General features: G+C 33.9%; 1 protein-coding gene across 4 annotated transcripts in view; it reads right to left on the bottom strand.

Moving 5' to 3' along the window:
- MSH3 (mutS homolog 3) overlaps positions 1-10,765 on the bottom strand; it is a 176,271-nt gene that overhangs the window by 66,872 nt on the left and 98,634 nt on the right. For all 4 annotated transcript variants that reach the window (XM_029942517.1, XM_029942518.1, XM_029942520.1 and 1 more), the window contains 3 exons: positions 6,898-7,085; positions 6,010-6,178; positions 953-1,017 (listed from right to left, as the gene is read on the bottom strand). In XM_029942517.1, the coding sequence (XP_029798377.1) occupies positions 953-1,017; positions 6,010-6,178; positions 6,898-7,085 (422 nt within the window). The remainder of the gene's footprint in view (positions 1-952; positions 1,018-6,009; positions 6,179-6,897; positions 7,086-10,765) is intronic.

Here is a 10,765-nt window from a genome sequence, read left to right as displayed (position 1 = left end):
AAAAAAAAAAAACATTAAAAAAAAAAAAAAGATGGTAACAAGCTAAAGAAACCCGTGATTGTGCCTTCAGGATTCTTTGATAGCGGCAATAGATACTCATTTTCTTTTTGAATTAAGATTAAAATTATAATAATCGTCCATACATGTCAAAATTTTCTCCCATCCTTAACACAGTTCCTTCACAAACAATCACCTGCTACTAGGCCCTCTTGTGCTTGCTCAGGCAAATCTAACATTTTCATCTCAAATTTATGCAAACACATTAATAACAGTAGTAAAAAATATTTCACAAGGAATACAACTCACAGAAGTATATAGTTCTCTAACACCATTCTCTAACACCACTTCTTTAAATGAGTCCCCTTTTGGGAATTAATGCCTAACTAAGGAGAAAAGGCAGTCTCAATGTGGTTCTCTAATTTTGTTTTGATTAAATTTGTTTTCATCAATTCATGATATAACTTACAAAAAAGAAGATGTAAAGAACTATTATAATTATTGGCATGGAAAGCATCAAGAATAAAGAAATGCAGGGAGAACTCAGTGAAGCAGAAAATGAAATTTCAGTGTCTTAGAAGAAATTTCAGGTATGGCATTCATCAGAAAATTCAAGCAACCAATTAATTTTATAACTGAAGATCCCCCAACATTCTTTTCATGTGTTTGAAGTATACTCTGAGGTGTAAGAATAAAATAGTGTTTTATAAAACAAGAAAACAAATATAGACAAGTAAGATACTCTTTGGAAAAAATGTTTTAAAATCAATGATAAAAAGAGTCTAAAATAATTATTTCTTTGGTTAAAAGTTCCATAAAGAAAACCAAAGGGAAAGAATCACATTTAATGTCAAGAATGTGGTTATTATCATTCCAACAGCATACAGGTGTACACGCTTATAATGTGTCATTATAATTCATGTTATTAAGAAAAAAAATGTATTCTTAAACCTACCTTCCAACCTTAACCCAATCATTTGGTATACAAGATACAGCAGAATTCTTTATTTCAATCATAAACTAAAAGAAATACAAATAAAAGTTACATTTTTAAATGATTAACCCCTGTAATTTCAAAGCTTCCTCAAAACTGTGCTATAGTTTAGTAAATACTAAACATTCAAAATCAACCCAATACTGTTAATAGGGAAGTCATGTATGTCTATACAACCAAATATTAATAATTAGGATTGTAATACTTGCTCAACTTGTATTGAGTGAAATTTTGTAATAAGCATATAATTTGGTAATTTAATGTTTATAACATTATAGTGTGCATACTACAAATGATAACTTTTCTTTAGGGCTTCTTTCATTTATTTGTACCCACATACTTAAGAATGTTATTACTCAGTAATAAGATGGAATTTCTAAGTACATTCAGTTTTTAAATATCAATTCTGAAGTGCTATACCAGTATGAGATGCGGCCCATCCCCTATTTTGAACAGAGGAGAATTTATTGTCACAGTTTTTATACCTAAAGCCCAATATCTAAAAGTATCCTCATGAAAAAGCACTGATTTCTTCAGCTATTAGGAGAAGATATTTCTTCCCATGGGTGTTTTCTTTAAGTTTTCACTTATATGAACTATGCCTTTATAAAGCCAACTGTGTTCTGCAAGCAAGTTTTCTGAAAGCAGCCAGAAAGCAGGTGAAATCAACTACTTGTATCATGCCTCTAATTTTTAGCATTAGTTGTATGTCATCTCTTCTCCCTGCTTACTCTCCTGTATTACTGCAATGAAATTCAATGTTTTATTTAAATGAATAAACACACAAACACTTATTTTGTATAGGAGGGAAGCCAGAAGCTATGTGACTACCAATAATTTTGAGATGGCAGCAGGAACTTCTTTACATATACCAGTTTTCTAACATTTTAGGTATTTACAATATGCTTATTAGTAGTGTTGACATATCTTTTGAGTTTATTTTTCTATGTAGTTTTTCATAGATATTATCTTTCATAGAAACAATAAAGAAATTATTGGGTGACTGGGTGGTTCAGTCAGTTAAATGTCCAACTCGTGGTTTCAGCTCATGTCATGATCTCATGGCTCATGAGTTCAAGTCTGACAGCAGGCTCTGTGCTGACAGTGTGGAGCCTGCTTGGAATTCTCTCTCCTTTTCTCTCTGTCTCTCTCCCTTGCTCGTGCACACTCTCTTTCTCAAAATAAGTAAATAAACATTAAAAAGAGATTCTGCTGAAAAAATAAAAAGAAATTATTGGTTAATGTTAAGAGAAAAAATTTCAGAACTAACGAGCCTTCTCATATGGAGAGAAATTAATACAATTTCCAATCTGCCACACCCAGTTCAATAGTTAAGAGTGAAGAGTCTAAAAAAGAAGCTACAAAAAATAAATGAAGAAAAAACCCACAAAACAAATATCACTGACAAGAAACATAAAAGCACTTTAAGATTATTCTAAAAAAATCTGCTTAAATATTATTTTTAAATGTGCTAGGAGAAGGTGTATTGATCCTTTTATAAAATAATTCTGGGAAGAGCTATGCCTACCGTAAACTACAGAAGGCAGGACCAGAGCTGCTCACTAATACGGGGAGGGACACATCTAGATCCATAATAACTAACACAGAGCTCCACAGGAGTTACTAACAAAAGGAAGGCGGAAATTTTGAAAAGAAGTTAAAACCGCCTCAGTGGGCAGCCAGGGAGGTTGGTTTACTTAAGTAATTTGCCATTAACAGGGCCACATGGGGCACTGGATTCAAATCTGTGCCTTATATACAACACAAACTGCTACTAGTCATGGCCCTTTGGAGCATGTTGGGAATAGGGTGGACCATACGGTTCAACCTGTAAGTATCAAGGGCCTACTCTAAGGACTAGAGATCCTCTAGGAGGCCATATGCAGAGCCAATACTGGATGGAAAACAGGGTAAGAGTTGGAGAAGCCCACATGGACATTCTGCTTGTTACACCCCTGGGGCTACTTCTTCCAACTGGTGCTGGTCCTATACGTCCTCCTCTCCTCAGCTGGGGTGTCCTCAGAAAACAGACTGGCAGGTTTTCGTTCTCTTCTATACTACCTGAGGAACAGGACATTTTCTCTCTGTTTCCTTCTACAAATATTCTAAGAATGAGCAGACAGGCCTTTTAGGAATTTTATTGCTACAGAAAAGGAAACCAACTAAAATTGGAAATTAACAAATATTTCGGAAAGCTTAGAATATTCTCACAGCCACTTTCCCTGCTCTACAGTTCCTAACTGTTCCTTAGGTGTTGATGCAATTGATGCAAGAAGGCTGCCTTGGTTTGTTCTAGCATTTTCTCGCATACTCCTAGGATCAAATTCTTTGTAGCTTAAATGTCAGATATTGTTAGTCAAACTAGAGCCTGTCGTATCACCGGGCAGGCATCAATGCTAAGTTTGCTTAATTCACTCCAGAAACTGCTCTGTGTTCTTCAATACCACACTTAACCCATTCCTATTCTACCCCTTTTCTTTCTTCTCCTCAAGAATTTTCAAATATTTTTTGATTTAGAAGTAAGATTTAATGGAAAATGCTTTTCATATCCTAAACATACTAAGTAGAATTTGGATAAGCTGCATGCTATGAATTAAAGTTTTTTTCCTAAAGATTTTCCCCTAATATTTCTTCCCTTTCTCCTAGGAACAATACTTACCATTACTGCTCCAAATCTAAATATTATCCCATATCCAATCCATATTTGATTCAATATTAAAAGATAATTCTCTAGGGCCATGTGGGTGGCTCAGTTGGTAATTCAACTCTTTTTTAAAACTTTTAAAAATCGTTTTTATTTATTTTTGAGAGACAGAGGCAGCACGAGCAAGGGTGGGTCAGAGAGAGAGGGAGATACAGAATCCGAAGCAGGCTCCAGCCTCTGAGCTAGCTGTCAGCACAGAGCCTGACATGGGGATCGAACCCACGAACCGTGAGATCCTGACCTGAGCTGAAGCCGGAGGCTTACCCGACTGAGCCACCCAGGCGCCCTAGTAACTCAACTCTTGATTTTGGTTCAGGTCATAATCTCATGATTGTGGGATCAAGCCCCGTCTGCTTGGAATTCTCTCGCTCTCTCCCTCTCTCTCTAACCCCTGCCCCCCCTCAAATGTGTGTGTGTGCTCTCTCTCTCTCTTGAATAAATAAATACATATTTAAAAAAAGATAGTTCTCTGTATACATAAAATATAAGAAAGCCTATCATGGAAGAAGTGAACTAAGTTTCTGCTTTTATTATTTTCTTACAAATACTACCTGAGTCAGAGATAATAATGCACATAGTCAATAAGGCTTTTAATATTCTAATAAGTACATAAAAACTGGGAACAGAGGTGAAAATTTCATGTATTTTAACTCAACTGATCTTTATAGTAGTGACAAAAGTGATCTTTATAGTGTCTCATGACACAGGTGATCCTGCTTTGGTCACAGAGCATGTGAGTGGGGGAAGGGCACTTACATACACAGCTCTTCTGCACTGTAACACCAGGTAACCACTTTTCCACCACCAGTCTTTTATTAACGTTTTTAAACAGTTTTGATCATCTCATCTGCAACAAATAGCTCAGAACAGTGATGCTAGGGTCATGTGTGTTACTTTGCAAGGTCTTGATTGCATAGTGAAACCAAGTGATGCAATTAAATATTTGGTTGTGGAAGGGAAACCAAGTATAAATATTGTCAAATCATTTTCTGTTATACAGTGTCCTACGTGGAATACACTGCAAAATGTCTGCTGAGTCCAAAAGATTTTAGTTCAAAAGATAGAGTGACTTAATCAATGATCTATTAAATAGCACAAGATTAATAAACATTTTAATAAAGATTATAATCTATTGTAGGATTCATTTTAAATTTTTCTTATGTTTATTTATTTTTGAGAGACAGAGAGAGACAGGGCAAGCAGGGGAGGGTCAGAGAGAGAGAGAGATACAGAATCTGAAAACAGGCTCCAGGCTCTGAGCTGTCAGCACAGAGCCCAACGCAGGGCTCAAACCCACGACCCGTGAGATCATGACCTGAGCCGAAGCCAGACACTTAACCGATTGAGCTACCCAGGTGTCCTGGATTTCTTATTTTAAATGATCCTACAAATCAACAATCTTCTGATTAAATATATAAAGTAAAGCAAATATAAATTTTATTTGAAATTAAGCTCTTCCCCACTAGAAAAATATCTATTTTTCAAAACCCTGAATAAAATGTTCATGCTTTGGAAATTATTCATACATTTCCTAATTGCCATCTTAACAAAGAGAATTTCTCAAATTTCTTTAGTAAGAATCTTTATATTTTATTAAACATAAGATATAATAGCACGCCCTAAGACTCAGAATAAGACTGAAAGGTACAACTACCTTTAAAAAGGATACTTCTTCCTGGTTCTCACTCAGATATTTATAATATCAAACTTTAAACAGAAGCACACATACCAAAACAAAAACAAAAACAAAAAACATTCTAAACAGCACTTACATAATCTGATGGAAGATCACTAATTGTAGGTTTTCACTACAGTTTTGTGTCTTGTTTTTTTATGTTTTTTGTTTTGTTCTGTTTTTGCTTTTCATTTTCTAGTAGCTCTACTAACTTCAGAAGGAAACCCTGCCTTTTAATCATTGTGATCCAATCAACACAAGTGGTTCCCTTCATAAATAACATTGCATTATCTGCAGGCCAGACATCAAAGACTAACTCCTGGATATAGGATAAATGTATCCTATAAATTACAATTTACAATAATCATGGTTTTCTATAATACAATTTCTAGAAATATTATTAAAACACATGTAACATTATGTTGCATGATTTCACCAAGGGACTAAAGTAAATAAACACACAAACTACTGTTACTAAAATCATTGTTATCAAAACAAGGTATTAAATCTTATTTCCAAGGAACAAAAGAAAAAATCTGAAAACGAATTTTCATCCTATCCTCGGATATTTGTTCACATTTTAAAATAGTTTTTCTATTGAGATAAACTAATGGATAATAACGGTATGTCTGACATTACCTCCTGTCCTGATACTGTCACATACTGTGCAGAAGGATTTTTCAGTATTTTTCGTATTTCTTGCAAATGTATTTGGATCTTGTGAGTAACTTCTTGAATTTCATCCTTCCTCTTTTTTATTAAAGGGAAGTCAGAAAGGTCTTTGAATAATTCCGTTTTATCCCCAATTCTAAAAAATGGAAAAAAGCAAACATATATTGAAACATACTACTTATACCAATCATCAATTGTTTTTCACAGCATGATAAAAGCGCAAACGGTTGGAAGCCAGGAAAGCGAGGCTCTAATGTCAGCTCTGCTGCTAAGTATTTATGAGTAGGTTTCTTAATTTCTTTGAAGATAGACAAAAGTATCCTAACATCATTTTCATTTGCAAGCTCATGACTTCCACAGTGTATATGAGAGATAAAATCAAATATTTGTTTGCCTACTCAGAAAATAAGCACAAATATATACAGAGTTCTTTTCTCCCCTTTTATACAGAGTTCTTTATGGGATGAACTGTGAAATGACTACCTCTTAACAGGTAACTTTGCTTCTGCAGTTTCTAAATATAAGGCAGACCACTGTATATCTAGGAAGTGAGTGCAAGAGGCCATCTGCCACTCAATTTCAATTAATAAAATGCTACCAGTTGCTCTGCCTGGACTTTTATCTTTTCATCATCTGGTACTTGAAGAAGTCATGTATCTGTCCTAAATAATGAACTGCCCAAGTTTTAGATGTAGAGGGTTACTTCCAGCTGTAATAGCATCCAATCACCTTTCTAATTTCAAAGGCAACTCCTACCATTACTGCTAGCAAAGCTTAGGAATCCATTCACCAAAAGACAAATATGTTAGTTCTTTATTTCCAGCAGTGACAATAATCTAAGAATCTATTACTTACTTGGCAGCTTGTTCATTAAGTATCTTTAAGAAACGCTCCACTGGACTAAGGAGTTCAGGAATTTCTAAAATATATGTCTGGAGCAAGTCTGACCGAACATGGGAATTAACAGCAGGTATTAATGCTTGAAGTTCTGACTTCAGATGATACAGGGCTTTGACAATCAAGAAGAACTCTTGCGTAGAGCACTGAAAATAGAAATGTTTTTTAGCTAAATGATACAAGATACATAAACATGATGTTTAATTAGTGGTCTTTTAATTAATGGTCTTTTTAAAGTTAGAATTCGAATAAAAGAAAATTTTAATTTACTCTATAAACTAGTTAACTGAAATAAAGTTTTCCAGATACCTTCTAAATGTTAAATCAAAAGCTCTCAAGGAAACAGTTTGGGTCAGGGATAGTAAAGCCAATACCTGTTCAATATTTTCTCATTTTAAAACATATTATCATATAGCAGAAACACAGTAAACAATGTCAAAAATATAAAGAACAATTCTGGGGAAATATCTGCAAGACACGTGATAAATGGCGAAGTTATCCCCAGAATAATAAGCTCTTACAAATCGACCTGGCAAAGATGAATAATCCAAAGAATAATGGGTAAGTGAACTGAATATGCAGTTCATAAAAAAAAAATAAGAATCTCCAATACGCCCTTGATTAACCTCACATATAATTAGAACAAGCAAATTAAAATGACAAGATAGCATTTGTCACTCATCAGAATGCCAGAATGGCTGGTAACAGCTGAGTCACACAGGGTGTAAAGACTCTTTGATATACCATCAGTAGGAGAGGCATATCCTCTTTGAGAAGTAAACTGCATATACCCTTTGACTAAACAATTCCACTTTTAAGAATTAAACTAAAACTGTAACAAGAAGTGAAAAAAAATACGTGGACCTGAATATTTATAGTAGCACTATTGGTGGTATTATTAAAAAGATGAATAAAAAACAAGTATCTAACAAATGAGATCTTATTAGGAAAAACTCATACAATATAATACTGTTAAACACTTAAAAAAATTAAGAATTAGTACCTAGTAATGTATACATCAATATGGAACTCCATAATTTCAACATATTAAATACATACTGCATTTGTTTATACCAACTACCACATATGTATTTTTACAGTAAAATCTTACTTTTGATTCTTTCTGCTATATGCATTATTCTATATAAATAAAAACATGAATAAAAAATTTTTTGGAAGGGTACACATTGTTAACTTACTCTAGTTATCTCTGGATAGTGTGTATGCAGGGAAAAATAGAGGAAAACTTTTTACTCTTTATTTTATACCCCTGTATACACTGTTGCAATTTTTTAACATGAACATGAATAATTTTTACTTTGGGAACTTCTGATAAAGAGAATAAGCTGAACATGTGCATCTCATTTCACTCCATCTTGAAACTACAGCCCAAGGTTGTTTAAAAAGACATAAAACCTCAAAAATAACTAGAAGACGACACCAACAACTTAGACGCTATAAAGTAAATGGACAAGAGGTCATTGATTTAGAAGACTCAAGATATTAGAATCTTAAGCTAGATGGTGAGGCAAGTTAGGACTCAACTTGAGTTACACCGACAATCCTAAAATACTGAGGAACTGGTGGCACAAATTATCTTTGTAAGAGGAAGCTGGGGGTGGCTAGGAAATGACTGGCTGAAAATGAATTAAGAAGCAATTATCCCTCAATATTCTACTGCTCTCCATGCCACTGAGCAAACACCATTCTCCTAGTTTTATTCACTGGAGAAGGGAAAACATAGGATGTTTGAACGATCTTCAGTCACAGGGAAGGATAACAGTACCACCAAAAGCAAGGGATTAAGAAAACAGTTGCAAACTGAATGCTGAGATTCCAGTTGTCCCTATCTAGCTCCCAGAACACTGTTATCCATTTAGGAAGCTAAAAGAGACCCTGGGGAATCTCACAAACCCAGGAAGAAAAGTCTGAAGATACTAAAGCAGGAGTTCTCCCCATAAATAGGTCAACTAGTACACTTTACAGTTCACCTCATATGTTGCAAACCATATTCAACTACAGAGCACTTCTTATCAGCATTTTAGCCCTCCACTCTTTAAAATGATCTCACATCAGATAAAAAATTCTAAAGTGAGATGAAAAAAAACCCAAAACAATCAATCAACAAGTGTTTGAGGGAGTATAGCATATGTAAGTAGAAGAAAATGTCTTTAAAAAAAACCCCAATACCCTCAGAGAATAATGCAAACATGAAATAAGAACAGGATACTATTTTTTTCAAAGGAACATTTGGAGTATGGAATTCAATCAATTCAAATAAAATAGTTGCAAAAAAGAAAGACCCAAAAAATAATTCAGGACAATTACCCAGAACTTGGTTGCTAGACTAAAAGGCTCAATACAATGGGTGAAAACAGAACCAAATCATGGCAAATCATCATGAAATTTTAGAACATTTGGGGAAAAAAGAAAATCTTTTTTTTCAATTTTTATTTTTCTTTAAATTTTTAGAAGGGGAGAAAAAAAATCACACCAAAAATCAGGAACCAGACTGCTCAACAATAATAGAAACTAGAAAACAATGGGGTAAAACAAAATTCTGAAGGAAAAGAATGTACAGCCTAGAATTTTATACTCCGTAAAACTACCAATCAAATGTGAGTAGGAAAAAAGGACATTTCCAGATATCAACATCTCAAAATGTTTACTGTTAACTCTTGAACAACATGGGCTGGAAACATACAGGTCTACTTCTACACAAATTTTTTTGCATAGATACTATAGTACCGTAAATGTGTTTTCTCTCTTAAAAGAAATTTTTTTAATATTATGATCTTCTTCACATCTTTTCTCTAGCTTACTTTATTATAATAATACAGTATTTAATACATATAACATACAAAACATAGTGTTAATCAACTGTCATTAAAGCTTCAGGTCAACAGTAGGCTATTAGTAGTTAAGTTCTAGGGGAGTCAAAACTTATACATAGAGTTTTAACTGTACTGGGATCGATGCCCTTAATCCTGCGTTGTTCAGGGGTCAACTGTACTTCCAATATCCTTTCTCCAGCATGCTTCTAGGGAATGTACTACATCAGAATAAAGTAATAAACCAAGAGGAAGACACGGAATACAGAAAGACTGAACAGAAGATTTAATTCAAGGGAAATGAGTTGTAGCTACACAACAAATACAAAGGGCAGTCAGTCTAGGGTGGACCAGGTCAGAAAAGTTTACAGAAATGAAATAAACTATTTGATGGAAATAAGTATCTTGAGAGGAGAAGATGATTTAGGGTTGTAATAATTACACATAATAAGTAATATGCACATGAACTAATGCTCAGAACATATTTAGAAAGAAAAATTTTAGCTAAAAGGAATGAGGTAAATTATGCCAAAAAAAAAAAAAAAAGAAGAAGTTAGGTGCAACTGAATAAAAGTTGAGTTCAAAGGGTATCATAAAGCATCTCTTCTTCAGGCCACTGTATGATGGGAAAGATATATCCAGGAAGCTGGATTTCAGAAGTTTTCTGGCCAATACTCATAATTAATTATTAAGTAGATACATTCTGACAAAAGTGAAGAACTAAAAGTAAATATTTTCAATACAATTTTTTAATAATAATTTCTTGTAATCTTTGTAATTTCAGAGACTAGAAAGGATTGATTTTTCACCCTTAGATATTAAGGTGTAAATCGGCAACAGAAACAAACTGACAACGAAAAGTACTTTGCAATCAAGTTTTAAGCGCCCAAGGCAGGTTGTTCTCTAGGGTTTTTTCTTTCTTTTTTTTTTTTTTTTTACATTTATTTTTAAGAGCGAGAGAAACAGAATGGGAATGGGGGAGGGACAGAGAAAGA

Source organism: Suricata suricatta, chromosome 6 (genome assembly GCF_006229205.1).
Source record: "Suricata suricatta isolate VVHF042 chromosome 6, meerkat_22Aug2017_6uvM2_HiC, whole genome shotgun sequence".
Classification (NCBI taxonomy): domain Eukaryota; kingdom Metazoa; phylum Chordata; class Mammalia; order Carnivora; family Herpestidae; genus Suricata; species Suricata suricatta.
This window is presented reverse-complemented; position numbering and strand designations above follow the sequence as displayed.